The 25,442-nt window shown below is 50.5% G+C and overlaps 2 protein-coding genes across 3 annotated transcripts; both read left to right on the top strand.

Annotated features, from left to right (window-relative positions):
- Window positions 1-7,801: 7,801 nt before the first annotated feature.
- Window positions 7,802-15,172, top strand: EIF3D (eukaryotic translation initiation factor 3 subunit D). 2 transcript variants are annotated; one of them, XM_052668244.1, is made up of 15 exons: window positions 7,802-7,937; window positions 8,167-8,300; window positions 8,728-8,773; window positions 9,157-9,293; window positions 9,394-9,479; window positions 9,964-10,036; window positions 10,171-10,283; window positions 10,485-10,617; window positions 11,201-11,348; window positions 11,646-11,776; window positions 12,248-12,333; window positions 12,521-12,650; window positions 13,103-13,245; window positions 14,196-14,476; window positions 15,060-15,172. In XM_052668244.1, exons 2-15 carry the CDS (start codon window positions 8,178-8,180, stop codon window positions 15,071-15,073), a joined length of 1,644 nt encoding a protein of 547 aa, XP_052524204.1. In that variant the 5' UTR covers window positions 7,802-7,937; window positions 8,167-8,177; the 3' UTR covers window positions 15,074-15,172. The 2 variants fall into 2 exon arrangements, with proteins under 2 accessions (XP_052524204.1, XP_052524203.1); XM_052668243.1 differs by having other exon boundaries at window positions 10,168-10,283.
- Window positions 15,173-15,303: 131 nt separating this feature from the next.
- On the top strand, window positions 15,304-24,589 carry FOXRED2 (FAD dependent oxidoreductase domain containing 2). The gene is made up of 9 exons (XM_052668242.1): window positions 15,304-15,435; window positions 15,680-16,201; window positions 17,809-18,060; window positions 18,741-19,010; window positions 19,705-19,871; window positions 20,526-20,691; window positions 21,192-21,433; window positions 22,294-22,464; window positions 23,527-24,589. Exons 2-9 carry the CDS (start codon window positions 15,693-15,695, stop codon window positions 23,790-23,792), a joined length of 2,043 nt encoding a protein of 680 aa, XP_052524202.1. The 5' UTR covers window positions 15,304-15,435; window positions 15,680-15,692; the 3' UTR covers window positions 23,793-24,589.
- The last annotated feature ends 853 nt before the right edge of the window (window positions 24,590-25,442 follow it).

The following is a 25,442-nucleotide window of genomic DNA, read 5'->3' as shown; positions in this document are numbered from 1 at the left end:
AGGGACAAAAATTCCAAACAAACCCCCACCGGCCCATAGGGACAAGCGATGCTCGGTGCCCCGGACTGCAGCATAAGGAAGAGCAGTGTTTGGGGTTAAACCCAAAAGCTCCATGGAGCTGGGGAGCATTCACAGGGAGAGGCAGGGGACGAGTGCCGGACCCCCCTGCCAGGGATGGGGAGGGATGAGGGCTGGCAGGGATGCGTTCTTCCGAGGGTATTGCACATGTCCAGCTCAAAGCAGTACAAGAAAAAACCGACCTCCATTTACTTTTCTTTCGTGGGTTTTTTTTCAGACTGTTAAAAAGAAAAAAAAATTTTAAAAAGAGAAAATGACAAAAAAAAAAAAAAATTCCTGGTACATGAAATAAAGATTTTTTTTTTTTATAACTCGGTCCTCGTTCAAGTGGATTTATTTTTTGGAGGGTGCAAGGGGGAGTGGGATTAAAGTGAAAAAGGCCCCGATGGGCTGGAGGAGCACCTGGAAAATAGCAATGGGGTCAAACCCTGCCGATGCCTTCACCCAGGGGGTGGCATGGAGCCCCACAGCCTTCACAGCAAAGGAGGAAAAGGAGGGATGATGAGGCTTTGCTTTACAGTGAGCACAGGTAAACTTAAGCCATGCTGTCCTCCAACCTTGAGAAGTGGCCATGAGGATGGGTGTGTGCAGGGTTTTACTTGACCGCTCCCCAAATTCCCGGCTGTGCTCCCCAGGGCAGGATGGGATCGTTGAGCCATCGCTCCCCATGCTACCCCCACCCGCTGCCCCATTTCGGCTCCTCCCTGGGGACCCCTTCCTTACAAAACCAGGGCACGGGGGGGAAGGGGGAGGCAGTAAAGCAGGACAGGATGCGGCCAACCCTGCAAGTGGGACGCTGCCAGACATGGCTCCAGCCCCATGTCCTGCATGGTGCCCGGCCGTGATGGGGGGGCACAGCTCAGCCCCCAGCTCTCAGAGATGTTCCTTCCTCATCAGGGCTAAAGGTGTGCTCCTTTCTTCCTCTCCACTTTCTTCTTTCTCCTCGCTTTTGTGGGTCAGGGCAGGAGGGGGAAGGCAACATCTGAAAATCAGATGTGCCCCGTTCTGCTCCGTGCCCCAGACAGGGCCGGCCTCCATGCAGTAACAAGGAACAGCAGCACTCAGCACTTTTCATGTTCAAAGCACTTCCCTAACGTTCTCTAGTGAATCTGTCTCATTGAGCAATGCAAAGGACTTGTGCGTGGACAGCAGTCCTCCTCTGCCCCATCCCCTGGGCTATGCAGACATTTCGGGTGGGTGCCAGCCCCGTCCTCACCCAGGGTCACAGTGCCCCTCCTGTCCCAGCTAACCTCTACCAGCACTGGCTTCACTGGCTCCCAGCCATTTCCTTCACCGCAGCCTTCTCCTCCACACCACCGGGCCAGGAAAGGGCCAGGGGGTCTCAGAGACCTCCTGCCCTGTGACTGAGACAAGCCTACATATCTGGTCCCACAAAGACAGGGCTGAAGAGTGTATGAGAGACAGCTTTGCTTCTGCTGAGACCCTGTGAGAGCTCTGCATGCAGGGAAACCCGGCTCCATGGCAATTAAATTAACACAGGGCATTTAGCAGTGTCGCTTAAACGGTTTCAACACCTAGGAGAGGTAATTAGTAGTAATGGTTTGGCGAGGGAGGAAATTAAGACCCAGGTACGGCGCTTTTGTCTGCAGATAATTTTCAGTGCCAAACGACTGTAAGGAAAAGGCTGAGTGCCAGGCACGCAGGCTGCTTGCCTTACTGCCATGGCGGGACATTCCTGAAACCAGGAGGCCAAGCAACAGGAGGAGTGGGGAAGGTGAGGCTGCACCTCGAGTCCTGTGGTCAGTTGTGGGCCCCTCACTACCAGAAAGACATGGAGGCCTTGGAGTGCGTCCAGAGAAGGGCAACGGAGCTGTGAGGGGTCTGGATGGGGAGCGGCTGAGGGAACTGGGGTTGTTCAATCTGAAGGACAGGAACTCAGTGGAGAACACAGTGCTCTCTACAGTGATGTGAAAGGAGGTGGGAGTTAGCCTCTGCTCCCAGGTAACAATGATAGGATGAGAAGTTGCACCAGGGGAGCTTCAGGTTGGATACTGGGAAAAATTTCTTCTCCAAAAGAGCAGTGCTGCAGTGGCACAGGCTGCCCAGGGAGGTGGTGCAGTCACCGTCCCTGGAGGTGTTCCAGAGCCGTGTGGATGTGGCACTGAGGGACGTGGTCAGTGGGCACTGTGGGGATGGGCTGGTGGTTGGACCAGGTGATCTTAGAGATCTTTTCCAACCTTCATAATACTGTGATTTTATTGAGATTGGCTGAGAGAGGTTGGCCAAGGACAGGGCTTGCTTGGCAGTGCTGGGTATTGTCTGATCACAAGGCTGGCCCCAGGGAAGTAGACACCCCACAGGGCCTTCTTGCTGCAGGGAGGCTCCAGAGGCAGAGGCAGGAGGAGGAGGTCACGGTTTAGAGTGGCAAAGGGAGAGTAACTTTCAAGCATGGCCTGGAGACCTCCAGCCACTTCCAGGAGGTTCCCATACAAACAACATAACTTTCCTGCTTTCCTGCAGAGCAAAAGCTTCCAGCAGCAGAGGAATGCTAGAGGGACCACAGAATCATCAAGACTGCTAAAGTCCTCTGAGATCATCCAATCCAACCACCATCCCATCCCCACCATGCTCACTAACCACGTCCCTCATCCACACACATTTCTGGAACACCTCCAGGGACAGTGACTCCACCACCTTCTTGGGCAGCCTGTTTCAGTGCCTCGCCATTATTTCTGGGAAGAGCAAGGGTCATGCTGCTTCCTATGGGCACAGCAGTGAGGCAGGATCCTGGGCTGCAAATCCCAGCCTGGTGTAGACGTGAACCCTTCTGGCAGCACATTGTCACCTGTGCTGATTTTCCACCAAGAGGAACAATGTGTGAATGATGCCAAACCCAGCTGTCCTCCTTTCACTTTCCCTCTGTTGAAACCTCCAGGTGGACACACACACAGGAGATGGGGGTGTAGGGTTGGGCATGGGGACAAGGTGCCCTCTGCAGCCATGGGCTCTTGACATTGCGCAGTCAGCGATGAGGAAGCTGGCAGCTTCTGCAAAGGGGTCAAGATGTACGGTCGTGGGCTGAGACCCAGAAACAGATCTGCAAGGGCAAAAGCACTGGCTTATGGAGAACAGGTTTGCACTGCTGCTGCTTCTCCTGCTGCTCCCAATTCCCTCCGGGCTGGAGGAAACGAGGGACTTTGCTCTCTGGGGACCCGTCAATCAGAAGCCGCCACCGCTGTGCAATTTGCCGAAGGCCTTGCTGCCAACAGCGGGGCTGAGCCCATGGCTGAGCAGGCACTGCCATCCCGTGGGATGAGCCCAGCACAGCAGCCCGGCCCCAAAACAGCGCTGAGCAGAGCCGGAGGACCAGCAGGTTTGTCCAGCCTTTGGTGTCAGGACCTGGACCAGCATCCTGCTGTTGCACGTGGGGCACTGGGGACATTTTTCATTATATTTTCAGGACTCCCCACTCCTGTTTGCTTTCCTTCCTGCAGGAAATCTGGTAGTAGACCCAAGGACATAACCCACTTCGATGTGAGAATCTGACTTGCTCCAATGGGACAGGGTCCAGCCAGCAGGTAGGGAGGTGCAGTGTTATGAGGTCAGAGCAAATGCAGGGCACTGAGCCCCTCAGCGTCACTTGCTGGGCCATCTGCGGATCAAAAGGTGCCAGCTTAGCCCCTTCCTACCCACTTATCCCCATCCGCAGTGTTGGAAGCTGCTTCAGTTCAAGGGTCTGCTTTGGGTGTCAGCAGTGACCTTGGGAAGTGCCAGCTTCAGAGGGGCATGCAGGGAAGAGGAGAGAAAGGAACACTTTGGATTACTGCAGCAGGAGCTCTCCGGAGCAGAGTGAGGGACGCACACTCCTGCCGGCTGCCCCGCAGCACTCGCAGCCCAGTGGGGGTTGTATGCAGCATGGTTTTGCCCGAGGAGACAAAAGCACGAGGCTGACTCCTCCAAAGCCAGCAGAGAGCAGATGGCACCGAAATCTGCTCAAGAGGAGAGAAAGGAACAGCCCCAGGGCTCAGCTCCCCGTGTACCTCCAGACGGACATTTGCCCACATCTGAGCATCTCCAACTGACCGAGAGATGGGGAGGGGATGGCAATATGGGGCTGCTCTGCGTCCCTTGCCCTTGTTCCCTTTCATGGGGACTTTTCCCCCCGGAGACTGAAGCCTTGGGGCAGAAGAGATGTACAGGTGGTCTCTGTACTGTGGCTTCATGGTCATTCAGTAGCGTTGCTTTAGGGAGGAAAGGAGAAAAGGGCTAAGGCAGACCCAGCTCTGCCTCAGCTCCTGGTAATGTCCTGCTTAGACCTCTTTGCCTGGCTGTCATAAGTAGCATGTTTTCAGAGGAGAGATCAGCTGGGCAGGGGCATTTGCAGAGCACATTTCGCCTCAGAAGATGATGATTTTTTGCACAGAGATTACTGCAACGTTGCTGATGCTGAAGGAATCAGCTGTGGGCACGTGCAGAGCCCTTGTATAAAAACCAACGGTGCTGCACTCTGCTCCCCAACTCCAATCCTGTACAGCATCCAAGCACCCAGTTCTCAAAGAGAACTCTTCTTGGTGTCACCAGCAGGACCACAGCGCAGCAGAGATTTGCAGCTTGCTCTGTGCAGCACCAGGCTCCTACCCCAGCCCCTGCACCAGCCCTCCCCGCCTCCAGCAGGCACGGAGCCAACAGGGACGCTGCCGGCACCAGCTGCTCTCATTGAGCTTTGCAGAATAAACTCGTGGAATTAGCCTGTTGGCTGCCGGGATAAAATCCAGCGCTGAATGCAGATCAAAGGAGACAATCTTCCCAACAGCTTTGCTTTGGAAAGGGCAGCGTTCAGCAGCTGAGGATGGAGCGTGATGCACATTGCGTCTTTGATGGTGCATGTGCTCCAAGCCCTGATGCTCAGAGCTAGGGGTGCTTTGGGACAGATCCAACACTGGTGACAGGAATGGCCAAAGCCAGGCAAGAGGCAGCGCTAGAACAGATAATTTTGGGGTGCAGCCCAAATTCCACCAAATTCAAGCAAATTCCATGCCTTAGCCTTTTCATAACAGCATGAAAGGAATGAGTGATGCAGGACAAGGCTCTGAGCCCAGAGCACAAGCGATACAGTTTCTAAAGGCAGGGAAGCCTGCTTTTGTCAGGTTTCAGTGCACCTTCACAGGTAATGCAGTCTGATCCAGCAGATGGGGGAAGCACTCTGCATGGCTGGAACAAGTAGATGGAGGAAGTTTTGCACTGAAACTTCCCTGACACAATCCCTGACCAGGAGGAACTCAGCCCATTCCCTGCTTGGACCTTCCCAGAACACACAGCAACCCTGCCAGGTGTCACCTGCTCCCAGCCCCACTGGGCTGCACAGGCAGCAAACTGAAAAACGGATTCATGGCATGGGGAGTTGCTCAGTAGCTGTTGTTTTTTTTCCAGGAAAAAAATGTAGCAGCAAAGCACCTGGCCTCAGAAAGCAGCAGGAAGAGGCAGATATAAGCACAACGCGAGGGATGTGATGTGAAAAGGAATGTCAAGGAAGAAGGAGGCCTTCCCAGGCTGTGGATACAGAGAGAGTGATGGAAACAGTGAGTCTTCAGCACAGCTGGGCAAGCAGGCAGCTGCTGCACACACCGATGGTGGGCTGCAGTGAAAAGCCAGGAGCCAGCAGTAAGATTTGCTGCTTCAAATGCAAAGACTTCAGAAAAAGAGTCTGAGCTGAGAGGTGTGGAAATGTTGGGCTTCTCAGTTTGAGGAAGGTATCAGGGCTGATGACTCTTTTCTTTGGGCTTGCCGAGGAGCTCAGGACAGTGGGAGCTAAATATATGGTACAGGCATACTGCATGTTTGTTGCTCAGAAAAAGAAACAATTGGCTATTTTTGATGGCTGCAAAGGCTTTGGACTGCAGCAACCACAGTGCTGGAACAAAACTCCTCTTTTATGGATCTGCAAACACCAGCGTAAATCCCAGAAATGGAGAAGCAGAAGACAAGAATGCAGAACCAGATGGAAGCAATTTATCCTGACTGTTTCATAAGCATCTTCCAGGGAAAAGTGATTAGCCTTATTAACTGATTAATTAACTGATTAACTGAAATTATGGATCACAGATCAAGTGATTGCAAGCGAGTGTATTTTGAGCAAAGTCAGCACTTTTCTGGGACACTGTGTGTGCCTCACGTGCTATTAATGACAGCCAAAGGCTGGATGGCAAATCATCTGCAGAAATGGTGCTGGAGCTGACACCAGCACAGCCCCGACCGCAGCCCAGGACAGGAGGTGAGAGGGGCAGGGTCCAGTGCTAAATAAGAGCGAGTCAAAGCCACCCCGTCCCCTCTTCCACTTAAATAGGGGAACAAATCTCACCTTCCTTAAGGCTGGATTTTTCTTACAGCTGAAGTTTTTCCTCCTGATAAGAAACCGGTAGGTTATGCTGCGCCCAAAGGAGTATTTGTTCTGTGCTGGCCATTCCCTATGCTTGTTTTCCTCTCTGAACCACACTTACACAGAGCTCCATTCCCAGACAAGGCAGCCTGAGGGGCTGGGCCTGAAGCACAAGCACTCTTCAGCAGGCAGCAGCAGTGCTATGCTTGCCTTTCAGCACCTCACACAGGACTCCAAGGGAAGCAAGGGAAATGCAGAGCTTAGGTTTATCAGTCTACTTGTTTTCATCCGTTCATTCTCTAGTCCCATTTTCTCTTTAGGGCTTTCTGCTCCTTTTATGTCTCCTAAGCGGGACTTGAATGTAGCTATGCTCAGGTTAAGTCCGTGGTATCAAGAGCTGTTCCAGCACTGATGTTTGTCACCAAGAAGGCTGTTTACCTGAGAGAGTTACAAATGGTATTTTATAAACCGTGTTTCTGTAAGTGGATTTTTCTTTTTGCTTGCGGGGAAAACTGCTTTAATAATCTGACTTCTGATTAATGGCATGGCCTCCTGGCAAAGCAGACTGCTTCAGTTATTTCTCAAGGAGGATTTAAACACGGTAAATAAGGGAGGAAATGCACAGTGCTCTGCCTGAGAAATATTGATCTAGACTCTGAGGTGCGAGACGCCCAGGGAAGTTATTCTGCAAACAGCTGGGCTTCAGCCTATGAGCTGCAGACATCTCCAAACAGAATGCTGCTCTTCTGAAGGGAAGGGACAATTCTGGGCTCTCTGATGCGTGAAGATCTGAGATTTGCTGCTGGGTTTTTGCCTTCACTCGCCTGCAGTGGAGAGAAACACTCTTGCAGGGTGCTGTGGTTGTTCAGTCTGAAGAGGCTCAGGGGAGACCTCATCACTCTCTACAATGACCTGAAAGAAGGTTGTGCTGAGGTGGGGTTGGCCTCTGCTCCCAGGTGACAGCCATAGGACTAGGGATTGGCATCAAGCTGCACTACAGGAGGTTCAGATTGGATACGCGGAAAATCTTCTTCTCAGAAAGAGCGGTGCTGCAGTGGCACAGGCTGCCCAGGGAGGTGGTGCAGTCACTGTCCCTGGAAGTGCTCAAGAACCGTGTGGATGTGGCACCGAGGGACGTGGTCAGTGGGCATGGTGGGATGGGCTGGTGGCCTTCTCATAGGGCTGTAGGGCTGAACCCACAGTCCACATCCCCCTGCCAGCAGGGCAATGAAACCCCACGGGCACAACACAGAACCCCTCTGCTAGCCACGCCCCCTGCAGTTCGATAGCGACGGTTACGTCAGCGGGGCGCACTGCGCCTGCTGGGAGATCCGCGCTTTACGGCAGTCGTGCTACTTTCCCCGCGTTATATGTTTTACGACAGTGGCGCTCGGCGGCGCAGCCGTCGCGCAGTATTGACGCGATAAGGGCGGGACGGGGCTGCGCGCGGCCTTTCCTCGCCGGCCTCCGCTGCCGTCGCTCCCGTATCCGCCGTCATCGGGGCCGTAACGCGGCCGTGCAGGTGAGGGGACGCCGTGGCCGCCTCGTCCCGCTCCGCCGCCCTACCGGGATCGGTCTGCGAGCAGCGCGACCCCCGGCCCCGCCCCGGCGTCACCGCTGGTTCCGGTGGGGCCGAGCCGGGGCCCCCGCCCCCCCTGCCCGTACCGGGCTTTCTCCGTGCCCCTTTCCTTCTCCTCGCGGTGGCACAGAGCGGGCGGGCACTGAGGGGACGTTCTACTTGTTCCCCGCAGAGCTGTGAGCCATGGCGAAGTTTGTGACGCCCGTGATCCAGGACAACCCATCCGGCTGGGGCCCGTGCGCCGTGCCCGAGCAGTTCAAGGATATGCCCTACCAGCCCTTCAGCAAGGGAGACCGCCTGGGCAAGGTACTGCAGTGTGCTGCTGCTGAGCGAACCCCTGTGCTTCTCCACCGAGCTACAAGAGTGGAGAGCTGGGTTAGATGTTAGGAGGTGGCTCTTCATTTGGAGAGCAGTGAGGTACTGGCACAGGCTGCCCAGAGAATTGTGGCTGCCCCCTCACCTGGAGGCTTTAAAGGCCAGGTTGGATGAGGCCCGAAGCAGCCCTGCCCGTGCCAGGATTTAGATAATCTTTAAAATTCCTTCTAACCTGAGCCGTTCTGGGATATGACGTTATATGGTTCTCGAGCACCTTGTCAATTGTGAACATTTTGTGAGGCTTGCGTGCAGAGGTGGGAGTTGAGGAGCATACAGCAGTCCCTTGTTTTGCCATTTGAGGCCTTACTGTGGGGGGACACAACATTAATACTGGCTTATTTTGATTGTTTGTCCTTAGGTGGCGGATTGGACAGGAGCCACATATCAGGATAAGAGATACACAAGTACGTGTTGTCTGATGGCTGTTCTGTTTATTTTGTGCAGAGTTTTCTTCAAATGTCATACCTGCTTTCATGTTTCACACTGGCTCTACCAGCTACCTGCGCACCTCAGCAGGGGAGGCTTCTTAATTTCAGAAGTGTGTCTCACCACTTGGAGAGCTGCGTGGGGCTCTCCCTATCCTTAGGGTTTCCTTGTGGGTTTGTACTGTGTGCTGACTGGTGCTTCTCTGGGAGGCTCAGAGCAGGGAGGAAATGTGGAATCTAATGCAGGACTACTAGTTGGTGCATTAGACTTGAGCGAAGGCTACTGAGGAGAATTTGTGGAGGGTGGAGTGTCATATTTTTGTTTCCAAGGTTCAGAGCAAGATGATTTATTTTATTTCCAGACAAGTACTCATCACAGTTTGGTGGTGGAAGTCAGTATGCGTATTTCCATGAGGAGGATGAGACTAGCTTCCAGTTGGTGGATACAGCACGGACACAGAAAACTGCCTACCAGAGGAATCGCATGCGATTTGCACAGGTAACGCTTATTTTCAGAAGCAGGCTCAAAAGAGGCATAGAGCAATGCAGAATTACTTTGCCACTAAATTGTTCTCTTTTTCTTTGCTGCGTTTCCACAGAGGAACCTTCGGAGAGACAAAGACCGCAGGAACATGCTGCAGTTCAGCATGCAGACACTGCCAAAGAGTGCCAAGCAGAAAGAGAGGTGCGAGCATCACATACAAGCATTCTGCACTTGTTTCTGGAGTGTGTGAACGTACTGTTGATAATAATTTAAGTTACTGTAACAGAATCCACAAAGCTCCTAGCAAAGCAGTTCAGGATATTTTACATTTTGCTGATGTGTGTAGTATCAGGCATGGATTTGAAGCGGCTATTTAAGAATGTAGGAGAAATTTTGAGTCAAATTCAGGAGGTATGTGTGATAATTTAAAGCAGGATGTACTCTTTCTGAAAATTGTGTTGTAGTCATTAAGGATAAAAACATTTGAAGGGTGTTCAGAGTGAAGAACAAAGCTCTTAATGCTCCATGCATTTTGATATCAGAATTCTCAGCGAAAGTTTCAGTGGCTTGGTGCCTGAAAGTGTTGTTCCTCTGGTGATTATTTGGAAGTATGGGAGTCACTGTGGCAGAGAGCTTCTTGTGTCAGGAACTTCTTGTAAGGCTTTTCACGTATTTGTCATCATAGGGATCGTTTGCGGCTCCAGAAGAAGTTTCAGAAGCAGTTTGGAGTAAGGCAGAAATGGGACCAGAAGTCACAGGTAAACTAGCCGGGTTTCTCACCCTGGTGATGGCTTAGTTTTTCTGGCTGTGCTCATGATACGACTTCTCTGAATCCTGATGTGCTACGTGTGCTTCTCTCTCTTTACCCATTTCACCTCTGACTGCGCAGCAGAAGCCTCGTGACTCCTCTGTGGAAGTTCGCAGTGACTGGGAGGTGAAGGAAGAGATGGATTTCCCACGACTGATGAAGATGCGCTACCTGGAGGTGTCAGAGCCACAGGACATGTAAGTTCCTAAAACAATCTCCTGAATAGACCAAATTTTTGGACAGCAGGAGAGCAAGGGGTCTCTTGGGTTGGTCCCACTGTTCCTAGCGAAGCATCCAAAGCTGGGAGTGGTAGAATGCCCTATCATTCCCTCAGTCCTTTGTGGTTTGTCAGTGGAGGTATTTGTGTGATCAAGCTCATCCTCCCTTTCTCTCCATAGAGAGTGCTGTGGAGCCCTGGAATACTATGACAAAGCCTTCGACCGCATTACAACGAGGAATGAGAAGCTGCTGAGGAGCATTAAGCGTATCTTCCATACGGTCACTACTACTGATGACCCAGTTATCCGAAAGGTGTGTTCACTGGTTTGCCAAATCCAAGGGTGTGCTTTTCATTGCGTGCTGTTGTTTAAGGCCTGTCACTGTCAGACCAAAGACAAACAGGAAAAATCCACATCTCTCAGCTTGCAAAGTGGAAACAAAGTATTACCTTGGTACTTTCCTTAGACCTAAGGTAAAGCTAGGTCAAGGCAAAACTGGGAATACTGGCCAAGGAAAGGCAAACCAGTACTTGAACAGTGCAGGAAAAGGAACTTCAGTGTTGAAAACCTGCTTCTAGAGTTTTCTGCTTTTTGGACATGAGGGAGGCTCAGGGACTGCCCTTTATGATTCTTTCAGCAGTAAGAACCAAGTCCTTCAACAGCAGATTTGCGTTTTGTAGTAGGTTTCTTTTTGCTTGTCTGAGCAGGAGTGTGCTTGGATTGCTAGGTAGTACTCCATACTTGGCTTAGCTGTCGGTGGTGTACCCAGCAATCTGTCTTTCTCAGTATGGAAGAAAAAATTCACGATCTGGTTTGCTAACACTTCTGATCTTGGCTGGGAAAGGAAAGGTATGTCTGTAAGTGCTGCTGAAACATAATGTTTTCTGTATCCATAGCTGGCCAAGACTCAAGGGAATGTGTTTGCCACAGATGCCATCCTGGCCACACTGATGAGTTGCACTCGCTCTGTGTATTCCTGGGACATCATTGTCCAGAGAGTTGGATCCAAGCTTTTCTTTGACAAGAGGGACAATTCAGATTTTGGTGAGGAAAATTCTTGAAAGAAATTTATTATTTGTTGCTAATCTGTTTCCTGTATGCTTTTGTGGTGGTGGGGTTTTTTTGTTTTTTTGTTTTGTTTTTTTTTAATTTATTCTATGTCTCAGTGCCAAGACTGAGATACCTGGAGCAAACTGATTGCTGCAATATATTGCTGACTGTGAGAGTACTTTCAGCATTGATCTGCTTCGGCACGGGTGGTAGAGATTCATTGAAGCTGATAGAAGTTCTCTCTAGGTATAATAACAGCTTGTGACTGTTTTTGTTTTTTTTTTTTCTCAGATCTACTGACAGTGAGTGAAACAGCTAATGAACCACCGCAGGAAGAGGGCAACTCCTTTAATTCTCCACGCAACCTTGCCATGGAAGCAACTTACATCAACCATAACTTCTCCCAGCAGTGTCTGAGGATGGTAAGGCCAAGCAGTCCTGGGCAGTAGGGTCTGAGTTGTGAAGAGTCTGGAAATAAGACTTTATTCAGACTTGCTTAATGTAGCTGCTCAGCACGGAAGTGTTTAAATTGGTAAAGGTAGTTTGTATTGGTGTTACGTCAGCTTGAAACAGGTGGGATTCCTTATGGTGAGCAAAGTGACTCATTGTATAAAATGATTTTCACCTTTATTTTACAAAGAGGAAATCCCACTCCTGTTGGTAAAGTGGGCAAGCTTCTGAGTATGTTTATTAAAGCTGAAGTGCTAAGAGGACCAATGATTACAAGAAAGTGGTTACCATGGAAATGAGGATTTGCATCAGTTGTCTTAATTATTTGAGTGTCTTTTCTGTGTAAGGGAAGTCAGCTGTGGTTGCTATAACAGAATATTCATCCAAGAGGAGAGTTCTAAGTTTTGTTTTGTTCTTGTGCTTGTTTCTGTTTCCGTATACAGGGAAAGGAGAAATACAAATTTCCCAACCCAAACCCCTTTGTGGAGGATGACATGGATAAGAACGAAGTAGCTTCTGTTGCTTACAGGTATGCTGATGTATCTCTTATTCCCAGCTTTGACAAGGGTGCAGGAGGTCAATGTGGTTTGCAGGGAAAAAAAAACCAAACAATCAAAACCAATGAACAGATAAAGGATGAAAGGATTTTGCTGAGTACTTGGAAAGGTCTGGAGAAGAACCAGGGTCAGAAATAACGATCTGGACTGTGTTTGCAGGTACCGAAGGTGGAAGCTGGGAGATGACATAGATCTCATTGTCCGCTGTGAGCATGACGGAGTGATGACGGGAGCTAACGGCGAAGTGTCATTCATCAACATCAAAACTCTGAACGAATGGGATTCCAGGGTGAGGAAGAACAAGATCCCAAAGCTAGCTCTAACTGCTTCACTGCTGCCTGACATGCCAGGTATAGCAGGCAAGATGAGACAAACATCTAGTGGTGTCCCCTGAGTTGCCTTCCATCAAAGATGCATAGCTTTGATGGACTAGCACTGTTATTAAGCCTCACCCAGGCATGAGGTAGTTGATTTGAACCCTATTCTTGTTCCCAGGTGCTCTGTGCAGTAGCGTATCTTTATCAGTGCTGCCCTCATTAACCATCCCTAGCAGACATGCTCTCCTAGCCATTGCTACTGCGTTTCTCCCTTTGCAGCGCAGGGGCTCTCTCTGCAAGTAGAGATTTGCATTCCCTAGTTACGGTATCATAGTTTAGATAGGAGGAGCTTCCCCGTGCAATGGCTGAAGAGATAATTGCTGCTGGCTTGTTAGGTTCACCCTGCTTTTGATTCTCCTCTTAGTACTGCAATGGAGTAGACTGGCGCCAGAAGCTTGACTCACAGAGAGGAGCTGTGATTGCCACAGAGCTGAAAAACAACAGCTACAAATTGGCTCGCTGGACATGTTGTGCACTGCTGGCTGGATCAGAATATCTCAAACTCGGGTAAGGCAGGGTTTTCACACCAAGTATCTTTCAAGTGCATTCTCTGTGATATAACACAATCTGTATCATAGTGAACTGTTGGTAGAGTCTGGATGATGATAAAATTGCCTCACAGTTTGAACAGCAGTGGGTAAAGCTTGCAGTGAACGTGCCAGTGGTGACCTAAGCATTAACTTTAGTTGCTTCCCCTCAAAGTCTGATTGATGTGCCCTCTGTTGTGGCTGACCTTGTAAGACCTCATGCGTGTGACAAGCAGACAGCCTCTGCCATTCCCAGCCTATTTGCTGAAATTGACGACAAGGGAAATAAATGCAGTGACCATGCTACCTGTCAGGAGTTTGATTGAGGTCCTCAGTGCACCATTACTGAGAATTCAAGTGGAGGAGGAGGTTTCACCACAGCCTGTTTGGAACTGTCAGTTTAAAACCAATTGAGTCTGTGCCCTGTTATTGATGGCCTGAAGGAGCTGCTGTGTGTGCTGCCTTCTGCCAGCCATCCAGTTTTGCAGAAATCCAGACCAGAGTGCTTTTCCTGTGGTTTCTTTGCACAGCACCAACACTGAGCATATATCGTCTTATCTGTAAATGAAAATAATAGCTGAGGGTAATTAAAAGGGTTCAATCCTGGTAGTTCTGCAATTCTGTATTCTGTTTTTGGGTATGAGGTATCTGAATTCTAGACTCACAAGCGATTGCTTAGTTTTTATCTGTGGCACTAATTCTTCTCTCCTGCTCTGTCAGATCTGGGATAGTGGGAGGATTCCAGCTGTGGTACTGATGGCAACAGCTAGTGGCCAAGAGATGCTTTTAGTTTTCAGTGTTGGAGAGTCAGGATGGTTCTTCCTTCTCAGAAGACAAAAGCAAACCAATCATGCTGTTTTTTTTTTTTAATGTCACTTTGGTGGCCAAAATTAATCCCCTGCTACTCCTCTCTTCCTTCTTGCCCACCAGGTACGTGTCCCGTTACCATGTGAAGGACTCTGCCCGCCATGTGATTTTGGGCACCCAGCAGTTTAAGCCCAATGAGTTTGCCAGCCAGATCAACCTGAGCATAGAGAATGCCTGGGGCATCTTGCGCTGCGTCATCGACATCTGCATGAAGCTGGATGAGGGGAAGTACCTCATCCTCAAAGACCCCAACAAACAGGTGATCCGAATCTACAGCTTGCCTGATGGTACCTTCAGCTCAGACGAGGATGAGGAGGATGAAGAAGAGGAGGAGGAAGAGGAAGGTTTGTAGTATACTCAGGTGTTTGTGCTTTTAAGTGATCTGGATGAAAGGGGGAATGTAGGGTGAGGATGAGAGCTAGTGTGGAGGAATGACAAAAGGAATGGGGCTGGGGAAGGTGGAGCCCCAAGGATGCTTTAGTATGTGGTGGAAAAAGGGTATTGGGAAGAGTTGGAATGTTGAATGGGAAGAAGAAGCTGGGAGCAAGAAGTCAGGTTTTGCTTACACATGGACAGGGAGGGAGGGCTTGAATGTATCACAGAGGTATGGGCCCAGAGCACAGGAAAAGAAGCTTGCAAGCTAGCTGTATACAGCCTGCCCAGGACTGGAATTCATGCTGACAGCGGCAGGCCTTGAGTTCTTCTGGATTTGGATTTTTAGTTTTTTTTTTTTTACTCCAGTTTCAGAAACGGTGACTACACTGTGTGACATATAACAAATCTGGCAGCAGGGGAGTGCAGGCTGCCCACTCCTGCTGCCTGGGGCATTCCTACAGCACAGGGAGGAGCAGTGATCCTGTTTCAATTAGGGTGGGGATGTGGCTTTTTCCTCCTGCCGCAGCGGCCCCACCGTGCTTTTTCTTGCAGAAGAAGAGAGCTGAGCACCAAGGGACTGCGACTGGGCACCTCCCTGCACCAGGATCCGCTGGAAATGGCCGGCTGGGCAAAGAAGCCGGAATAAAAAGTGGCTTTTCTCTGCACGGCTGTTCTGCGTGTGCTGTGTGGAGCAGCGGGAGAGGGGGAGGGTGGCCGACCACGTGGTAGTAGGAGCAGCGGGCGGGGTGCCTGCTCCTTTAAGGTCCGTCCCCGCCCTCGGCCACGTGGTCCAGCGCGGAGGCGGAGTCACGTGACGCGGCGCGGGGTTGTGGCGGGCCCGGCGCGCGCCCGCAGCTTCCCTTCCCCTTCGCAGACGTGCGCGCGCGGCGGCGCGGGAGGAACTGCGCGGGCCGGGTCCATGGTGCAGGTGCGGCTGCGGGCGGGACGCGGCCGGATGCGGCGCGCATGGCGTTCGGGCAGCCACGCCCCGCACTCCATTGGGTGAGGGTGGGGCGGGAGGGCGAGGAGCGGCAGGTAGGTGAGGAACGGCGGGTCCCGATTGGCTAGCGGCCGGCAGGGGCGGGGCCGGCCCGCGCCGGACGCTGAGGGGCGGCGGTGCCGCCATGTTGGCCGTGCTGCGCGCCACGACGCTCCCGCTCCTCTCCCGGCAGCCGCCACCCCGCCATGGCCCGCGGCCTCTTCCCGCGCCTCGTCCTCAGCGCCCTGTGTGCGGCCGGCGCTGCCGCCTTCCTTTACCACGACTACTGCGTGCTAGGAGCCGGCCCTGCCGGCCTGCAGGCCGCCTACTTCTTGCAGAGGGCCGGCCGCGACTACGTGGTGTTCGAGCGCAGCCACGCGCCCGGCAGCTTCTTCGCCATCTACCCCCGGCACCGCAAGCTGATCAGCATCAATAAGCGGCACACGGGCAAGTCCAACAGCGAGTTCAACCTGCGGCATGACTGGAACTCGCTCCTCAGCCACGAGCCCCGCCTGCTGTTCCGCCGCTACTCGAGGCAGTTCTTCCCCCACGCCGACGCCATGGTGCGCTACCTGGAGGACTTCGCCACCATCTTAGGGCTGCGCGTCCGATACGACACCGCCATCGTTCACGTCACGTTGGAGAAGGATCCGCGAGCGTGGAACGGCCACTACTTTGTGTTGAGCGACCAGAATAGGCAGAGCTACAAGTGCAGGTAAAGGGCACGCGGCTCTCCACGTGGCTTTTCGTTTGTGGAGTAATCAAAGGTTGTTTTGTCCGAGCCCCCTGCTTCAGGTTGATCGCAGCCTGCTTGAGCGCCTGCTGAAGTGGAGATTTTGCAGCCTAGCCCGAGGCTGGAGCATCGCCACGGTGAGCGGGGTGCTGGGGAGAAGTAGCAGCTCCTGGCAGCGTGGTGCTTCTCTCGGTGATGCTTCACATCAGGCACCTGAGGGGCTGGTGGATCAGGCGCAGGCTGGTCGATACATAAGGTGGAGTGGATTGTTTTCACCTCAGTTAATCCACACACATTTAGAAAAAGCTGAGTTGAAAAGCGTGGCCCACCTTGTTGAGGCCCTTGCTCAATTCAGAAGCAGCAGGAGGGAGCTGGGGAGCAATGGGGCTGAGGGGGCTGTGCTGGAATTGGGTGATTTCAGGTTCTTTTCAACCCAAGACACGCAGTCTCTGATGTTCAATTCTGTCTTTGGCAGAAAGCAGGTACGGTGGTGATGAGTTGATGGTTGGACTAGTTGATCTTAAAGGTCTTTTCCGACCTTAAGAATTCTACTATTTTAAGTCCCAGTGAAGCTTATAAGCTTCCCCAAATGCCTCTTGTCATGCTCAAACACACATCCCACACTGCTATTCAACCATGTTCTTAAAAATCCTCTTGGAGTTACTCATGTGAGCATATGGAGTGTATTTCTCAGCTCTCTTGAGAGCCTCAGATCTACGACAGCCGGTCACGCTGACTGTCACTTGAAGGTGCGCTGGCTGGCAGGCTTGGAGGGGGCAGAGCTCAGCATGGGACACCCACACACCGTCAGCAAATTGCTCTCAGGAGCTGTGCGAGCAGACACTGCCTCTCAGTTCTGCTGCTTTCTGCTTCCTTATCAATTGCAGTAATTCCTGTAATACTTGGGCAAGCGTTCTTACAGAGAGCTATGAAAACACTGCTGTGTTTACGTTTGGTGTTAAATATTAGCATTGTTGCAAGTCCTATTCATATAAATTTGATAGCGTTTTAAAATCCCTCTTAAAATTTTTTTTTTTGTTCCATTGCATGAAAAGGCAGCACACATTTTAAAACAAAGTAATTTTTATGCAGCTTATCATCCACCTGTGAAACATGTTAATAATACGGCATGTGTAGTAGTGCTGCACATCTACAAAGAACTGAAAGTTAGGAAATAAGTGGAGCTTGTAAGTACTGTGTCCACACTGACTTCTGCTACACACAATGCCATTAAGAGCCCTCCTCGTCACCGTAATGACAGGAAGGGTAGGAGCAAGTCATTAGGTGAAGCCAGGGGGAAGTTTTACTGAAATTGGAATGTATGCAGCACCAGTCAACCTGGCCAGTGTGTGAATGCCCCATCCTTGGAGGCATTCAAGGCCAGGCTGGATGTGGCTCTGAGCAGCCTGGTCTGGTGATTGGCGACCCTGCACATAGCAGGGGGGTTGAAACTGGATGATCATTGTGATCCTTTTCAACCCAGGCCATTCTATGATTCTGTAGGGGTCACTTCCACTGTGTTAGGAGCAGTGAGATGGAAAAACAGCGTGACTCCTGTGTATTCCTTAATGCTATTCCTCTTTTTGCAGCTGTCTGTTGGTTGCCACTGGTACGTGGGTCCCCAACGTGGTCAACTTCCCTGGCTCAGAGTATGTTGAGGGTTATGAGACGGTGTCTACCAACCCGGAGGATTTTGCCGGTCAAACCGTGCTGATCTTGGGCCGAGGGAACTCAGCCTTTGAGACGGCAGAGAACATTCTGGGTGTCACAAATTTCATCCACATGGTGAGCCGGTCCCGCGTGCGCCTCTCCTGGGCTACTCACTACGTCGGGGATCTGAGGTAGGAAACTGTTGTTCTTCCTAACGCAGCTAGAGCAAAAACAAATGAGAGCTGCTGCTTGCTCAGGAGACCAGGAGGAGGAGGAAACATGAGTACTTTTACCTGTAGGTCCTTGGTTTGTAGCAGCCCAGGTTGCAGCTGCTGAGTAGTATGAAACAGGAAGATGTTCCCATGGATTCTGTGTCATTAAAAAGTGCTGGCTCCTGAATTGGTCCTTTGAACTCTCTTGATTGCAAGCAGAGGTTGTCTGCATCACACAAGGGCAGAGTACTCTCTGATCAGAGAGAGCCTGGGGGTCAGAGACCCCCATGTGGTTAATTGTTCTGCTGCGGACTTCCTAGCTGATTGTCAGCATGCTGTGTACACCCTCTGTGCCTGTCTGTCTTTCAGCAGGGCTAATAGCACTGCTGTACACAGCAGGAATGCAGTGAAAATTAAGGCATTAATGAGTGTTCAGGAACAGGGCCAGAGGAGGCAGAGCTCCCTTCTCATTTGTACAAGGCACGCTGGGGAGCGTGCTGAGGGCTCACAGGAGTGGCAGTGATCAGTGACACAGCCATCAGCAGTGTCACCAAAGCTCTGAGGCTCACCCGGTAAGCTCATCCCATTTTCAGGGGCTGAGACCAAGCCCTGGATCCAGCTGTGCCCGTTAGCCTTTCTTCATTCCCTTTTCTTTGCAGAGCAATTAACAATGGTTTACTGGATACGTACCAGCTGAAATCTCTGGATGGACTTCTGGAAGGTGACCTGGAAGATCTAGCTATTGTCAAGGACAAAAATGGGAAGCTGCACATCACACTTCGGTTCTACCTGGAGAACAGGAACACCAGCGCAGGCATCGATGGGATCACCCTCCCTCAGGATGAACTGGATAACTTTGCTACTCGCGCGCCGTATGACCGTGTCATCCGCTGTCTGGGCTGGAAGTTTGACTTCTCTATCTACAACAGGTGAGGCAGAACCAGTGTCTAGGGAAGAATGTATTTATAGCAAGAGACTGACAGGCCAGGGCAAGGAGGAGGGGAAGGCCAGGTAGCGTGATCACAGCTCTTCTGCTGGTAGCACTGCCCAGGCCTCCGTGTGCTCCAGGTTACCTGGTGCTGCACAGTCCTGTGTTTGTGTCCCAGCAGGAATGTGTGCTGCCCTCTGACTGACAGGCTGTAGGGGTGAGCAGGTGGCAGTGCTGGGCCTTGGATGTTCCAGGAAAAGTTTATGTCTTCATAGCTCAACGGAGTGAGGATGGCACAAATGCAGATTGCTACAGAAAAGCTTCATCTGCTTTTTTTTTTTTTTTTTTTTTTTTTTTCCTTCTGAAGACTCAATTTTTGTTTCACCTTTGTATCCTAATATATTCTTCAGCTTGAAATGGTATTGCTAACTTTGCTATCTCCTGAAGTTCATTGTCAGTGGTTCAGGCTGGTATTTGATGGTGGCCACAGCTACCTTGAGAGGTGTGCCCTTTTCTTCTGGAGGATCCTTGCTGACCTTATGCTCTTGGGAAAGTAGTGAGTTCCACTGAAGGCAACAGAAACATGGAGCAGTGTCTTGCTGTGGCTGCCGTGTGATATGTGCCTTATCAGAAGCCCTCTTTCTTTTTCCACCCCTGCCCTTCTTGACAGCTTGCTATTCTGTTTTGCACATCAGATCCCTTAGAATGATGCCAGGAAGAGGGAATAAAAGCAAATATCCTCAGATCAAACCCAATTACGAGTCCAGAGGCACTCGAGGGCTCTTTGTTCTTGGCACTGCTAGCCACTCTGTTGACTTCAGGAAATCTGCTGGGGGTTTCATCCATGGCTTCCGGTACACAAGTGAGTACTGGGGCTTATAGAAAGGGCAGGGGCTGGGGTTCAGTGCTGCTTTCCAAAGAACAATTCATAGCTTAGTGCTAGATAGAAAAGGGTGACCCTTCATCTTGTGCTGGCAGTAAGAATAACAAAACATAGCCAAGATGCAGCTGCATAGTCTGACGGGGAGGAGAGGCCATGGAAGCGCCTTGGGGTCATATCTGAAGTCTTTGATTGTCTGTCTTTGTTTTGTCTTGTGTCTCTCTGGCCCGCCGTCTCTTATTTATGTAACAATAAATTTCTGCCTGCCAGATGCTGTGCCTCGTGGCAGGCTGTGGGTGAGAGGTCTGTGCTGCCGTGTTAAAACCCAGCAGCTTTCAGCAGCAGGGAGAATTTCTGTTTGTGTGTGCGTTCATCCTTATCATTATAGAGCTGCTCAGAAGAAATGAAATACCCCAGGGACCCCTTGCCCCCTTACCAGCCACTCAGCATCACATCAGCTTTCTGAGGGCATCTCCACTGCAGCTGGTAGCAATCTGGGCGGGATGAGCAGTTAAGCTTCTTTATTGTATCCTGCCAGGATCTCTGTGCAGCAGAGCAGTGGGATTTTTCTTTTTTTTCCAAATGTGCAAGGCTGGATTTTTAAATAAGCTGTCTTTGTTTCTCTCAATGTCTCAGCTCGTGCAGTCCACCGCCTATTGGAAAACCGTCACCATGGTGTCCCCTGGCCATCCGCAGTCTACCCTATTACACAGCTGACCAATTCCATCATCAAGCGGGTGAACGAGGCCTCAGGCCTCTACCAGATGTTCAGTGTCCTGGCTGACATCATACTGCTGAGAGAGTGAGTGAGTGAGCAATTATTCCCAGCACCGTGTTCCACTGTTTCGTTTCTTTTTCTTCACTGTCGCTGCCTTTGGTGCCACCACAAAAGTTGCTACGTTGCTGCCATTGATGTCACACAGGCAGATACCTCAAAACCTGTACCGCTGCCATGAGTGGTGCTGCTGTCCCCAGTTCTGCAAATTATTTCCTCTTAAAAGTCTGAGATGGTCCAGGCATTTCTGCTAGGCTCGGAGTTTTTGTTCTCTTTCACTCTCCCTAGGGAAAAACTTTCCTTGGGCACTGTTAGAGGAATCTCAGAGTCTGGGAGTAGAATGAAGTCTTGTAACAGTATATGCAGCCTTTGTAAGCTCTGCATCAAGCCCAGCCCAAATCTGTAGTGACTAAAAATGATAACTACCTGATGGCTCTTTGGCCTTAGCCTCAATCTGCTGAGGGAGTGTTGGATCCCAGGTGGTTTTTCTCCAGCAGAGGTCTTACGGTTGTGATTGCAATTCGTAGGAATGCCACAGTGTTTGAATACCTGGAAGAATACCCAGTTGGAATCTTGGCTGAGCTGGAAACACAGACAGGGAGAAAAGCCCCTGCAGGGCTGTTTGTTGTCGTCATGGAGTACGGGAGGAACTTCTCAGGAGATGACAAGGATGTCTTCTACTACAACCGAGCTGTGGGAGAGGCACAACATGCCTGGCAGTCCAACTTCTTGCACCCTGTTATTTACTACTACAAGCGCCTCCCTACAGGTAAGCTTTGTAGCCTCTCTGTTAATTACCTGATAAGAGCAAAATAGAGAAAAAGGTAGTTGAGAGCCAGAGTGGGTATGGGGCAAGACTGGAACATGCTGCAAATCTCCTCCTCTACTACCTTCACATTCATCTTGTGAGGCGCTTGCTGCCACTGTGTGAGCTGAAGAAAAGAAACTTCCATTAGTCCTGCCAAAATGGGGCAGGTTATACTGGAGACCTCACATTGGAGAAGATGAATAAACAGATATGCTGTCTCCAGAGTCATGAGGCAGTGATGAATGTTGCCTGCCTTTGCAGCCTGCAGTGCTTGCATTCTGCGGAGTCCTGACAGTCAGAGTTGGGCTGTTTTGTGTTCCTGCCAGAAGGAAGTTGCTTTCTGTGGCCCCATCAAGTCCGAGAGGTCAAGTAGTGATTGAAGCAGCCAGAAACAAAACATTTGCAGATGAATATTTTATCCAGCAAACTCACTCAGAACACATTTCCTTGGGAAATGCGTGTTCTGAATCTTCATCTCCAGAAGCCTGGTGTTCAGGGTCTGCCCTGACTTCCCCAGAAAGGAGTATGATTGGTAGCAGCATTAAAACTTGAACACAATTCAGCCTGGCTGGCAGTCTCTACCCGGAGGGAACAGGAGCAAAAAGTGAAATGACAGGAAACACTGTGGTCAGCGATAAGGGGCAGCTCTGCAGTGGCAGGGCTCTTCAGGACAAAGCTAACACGGGATTGTAAATAAAAGTGAGGTAGGGATTAGCAGGTCAGAACAAAAACTGAACAGCTGCTGTAGTTGCTTTCTGCTTTCCAAGCCCTTTTTAATGCAGTTTTGATTCTGAGAGATTCCCTTAATATTCTATTGGCAGAGCGTGAGATGAGACTTCATCCCCCAGATTTGCCTCTCCCCCGCCCAGATGCCATCCATCACATTGTGGAGGATTTTCTGACAGACTGGACAGCCCCAAACGCTCACATCCTGCCTCTGAGGCGCTTCTTGGAGAACTGCCTCGGCACTGACCTGCGCAATTTCTTTGCAGGTAATTTGAGCCCCCGGGGTCGAGGATGCAGGAGGAGGAGGGGGGATGCGAGGGATGGACGTGTGACAGGAGTGATCTCTTCTGCAGATAACTGAGATTTCCCTGTGATGCACTGACACTCACAGTGACACCTTTCTGATGCACTCCCCAGACAGTAGAATCACAGAATCATAGAATGGCCTGGGCCACAAAGATCATCCAGTTTCAACCCCCTGCTGTGTGCAGGGTCACCAGCCACCAAACCAGGCTGCCCAGAGCCACATCCAGCCTGGCCTTGAATGCCTCCAAGGATGGGGCATCCAGAGCCTCCTTGGACAACCTGTTCCAGTGCTTCATCACCCTCTGTGTGAAAAACTTCCTTCTAAAATCTAACCTAAACCTCCCCTGTCTCAGTTTAAAACCATTCCCCCTTGTCCTATCACTATCCACCCTCATAAATAGCTGTACAAACAGGAGAAAGTGCTGGTGCTGTGTGTACATTCCCAGATAGCCTTTGCTCTTGCTCACCTCCACAAAAAGATTGACCCAACTGCACCTGGATTCATGAGCATACGAGATTTGGTTCAGTCCCCTTTCTGGCTGTAGTTTGCCTTGTTCTTCCGTTATCCAGATGTTCCTTTCTGCCATCAGATGTCTGATCTGTTCTCATTTACCCTGGGTGGGATTGTTTCCAGCAGGAGATGAGTGAAAATGGGGATGGTGGGATATGGAAGCTGGAGAACCTCTGCTGCCTCCTTTTTTGGTCTGACAACCTAATGGGGGAACATGGCACACAGCCAGTTCTCTGGCATGAATATGATGACAGAGGGCTGAAAACTCAAATGTTTTTTTCTGTCAGTGTGGATTGGCACCTCCAGTATACATCTCCTCATACATGCAGCATTGAGTCAGTTACGCTGCTGCAACCCTGGTGCAAAGCTCCAGGTGGGAAACTCCACTCTTCCCTGATCCTTTCTGCCTTCTTTTCTAAGTGTCTTCAGGAACTTGTGTGAATTGTTCTCTAAATGGTTTCTCTGGTGAATCTGATTTTTTTTTTTTTTTTTAAAATGTTTTTCCTGGTAGAATCCTGTTTCCTCTTTGCCCTCACACGTCAGAAGCTGCCTCCCTTCTGTCAGCAGGGGTATGCGAGAATGCAGGGGCTTATTGGGAATGAGAGGCTCCGGCGTCACGCGGTGGATGCTGGCCTGCTGGAGGATCATGCTGTCATGGACTTCTCAGGTGACAAACTCCCTGACAGCCGCCAAGGGTCCCAAGACCAGTTGCTGAGAGATCATGTCATACCACTCCGTCCTCTGCACCATTTTGTTCATGCCAAGGATGAATTTTAGAATTTCTCACACCATGTGGAAATCCACAGGTGCTGTTGTGACAATACTGTAACAGGGATCCACGGCGGGATTCTTCCCTCTCCTACACGCCTTTTACATCCCAGCCCCTTCCACTGATCATGAATTGCCAAAGACCTGCCCAGATCTTGCTGTTACAAAAAGGACCGACGTGCTCTGAAGGATAAGTCAGAGCCTGGAATCCAGTGATGCTGAGGCTCCTGCTTTGTCCTGGCGGAGTTCAGAGTTGCTTAAAGATGGTGTTTGTGTTTCTGTAGTAAACCAGTAATTTACAGCGACGTCCAGGGGTCGAAAAAGGGAGAGTTTAGGAATTCCTGTCACCTGCCTCTTCCGAGGGAACTGGCTTATGTTCTGCTTCAGCCTGGTGGAAGCTTTCAGGTCGCTGGATGCTCTGTGTACTTGAAGATTTGTTTGCGTTGCTGAATCCTGACGTGGTACTTCAAACCAAACAAACTTCATGGCAGTTTCCCTGCGTTTGAGTTAGGGCAGCGACGAAGCTTGAGTGGAGAGAGGTGGTGGCTTTTAGTTATGGTATGAATAGGATAATTTGTCACTTCCTGCAGAGCAATTCAGAAGAACATTCCCTCTGCAGGGGTGAATAGCTTGCTTAGAACACCTAGGACTGAGACAATTACACTGAGCTTGACCCTCCTGTCCTAACATTTTTTTTCTTCCCACACCAAGAAACCTGAAATGTTACCCCTGTGTTTTACAAAGCATGACCAATATTTTTTCTATTTGCACTATGTTCCATCAAGAAAGTTTTGGGTGAACTTTGATGTTGTTAAAGTGCTCATTGTCTTATTTCTTTTTATCCCCTCCAGTCATCTTGAAGTCTAACAAGCATTGACTGGTTGGTTGTCTGCACTTTATTGCTCCCTCTTTGCCTACTGTTTGCATTTGTCAGTCTGTGGGTTCCTGGGGTTCTCTCCAAGGCCTTGGAGTTGCAAAGTAGGAGAAGTTTTGAGCTCAACCTTGAGTCTATGTGATTTCTAGGCAATAGAGACAGTGAGAGAGAATAGACTTCTATCTCCACGCACATCTTCCACTTCTATAGCACCTGAAAGAATGCCCCTTTGTATTTGTGCTTCCTGGATCATGGTAGGGCTGTACCTAAAGCTCTCACAATCCTTTGAGTCCAGCTGTTTCAGTGAAACTCCAGCTCTTACCACCTCTGCTTTGTGTTTGCAGAGGCTGGGCAGCAGAAGAAGTGGATGAGACGATAAAAGAGTTCTTGCTCCTATCTGCATGTACTGTACTTGCTAGAGGTGCTGCTTCTTAAGGATGTTCATACCTGCTCAGACATGCAGGACAGGAGAAATGATGTTGGTGTTGATCAGCATCAGAAGCTCCTTGCTACAGCCTTAGCACTGTGGGCTTTTTATTTGGCTTCGTTTAGGGAATGATAAGAGCAGCTGAGCCAGGTCAGCTGGCTGTCGCTGGGAGTCAGCTGTGTGCCGTGTATGCTGATGCTTATGCTCCTGATGTTCTCTCACCTCCCCAAATTCCCACAAGAGATCTGCAGACTGTAAATCCACAGTGAATGCGTTGCCTTAAATTGTGGTTCTCCTTAGAAAATTGCCTACGAAATGCTGCCCGCTTACTCTTCCATTGTGCTCCGTGCACTTCTCC

Source organism: Tympanuchus pallidicinctus, unplaced genomic scaffold, assembly GCF_026119805.1.
Source record: "Tympanuchus pallidicinctus isolate F22 unplaced genomic scaffold, pur_lepc_1.0 scaffold8, whole genome shotgun sequence".
NCBI classification, from domain to species: Eukaryota; Metazoa; Chordata; class Aves; order Galliformes; family Phasianidae; genus Tympanuchus; species Tympanuchus pallidicinctus.
This window is presented reverse-complemented; position numbering and strand designations above follow the sequence as displayed.

Coding starts and splice junctions, on each gene's coding strand:
- FOXRED2 (XM_052668242.1), top strand. CDS start 15,693: ATGGCCCGCGGCCTCTTCCCGCGCCTCGTCCTCAGCGCCCTGTGTGCG. Junction 19,011..19,704: donor GACTTCTCTATCTACAACAG/GTGAGGCAGAAC, acceptor TTTGCACATCAG/ATCCCTTAGAATGATGCCAG. Junction 19,872..20,525: donor CCATGGCTTCCGGTACACAA/GTGAGTACTGGG, acceptor TCAATGTCTCAG/CTCGTGCAGTCCACCGCCTA.
- EIF3D (XM_052668243.1), top strand. CDS start 8,178: ATGGCGAAGTTTGTGACGCCCGTGATCCAGGACAACCCATCCGGCTGG. Junction 10,037..10,167: donor AATGGGACCAGAAGTCACAG/GTAAACTAGCCG, acceptor CTGACTGCGCAG/CAGAAGCCTCGTGACTCCTC. Junction 12,334..12,520: donor GTAGCTTCTGTTGCTTACAG/GTATGCTGATGT, acceptor CTGTGTTTGCAG/GTACCGAAGGTGGAAGCTGG.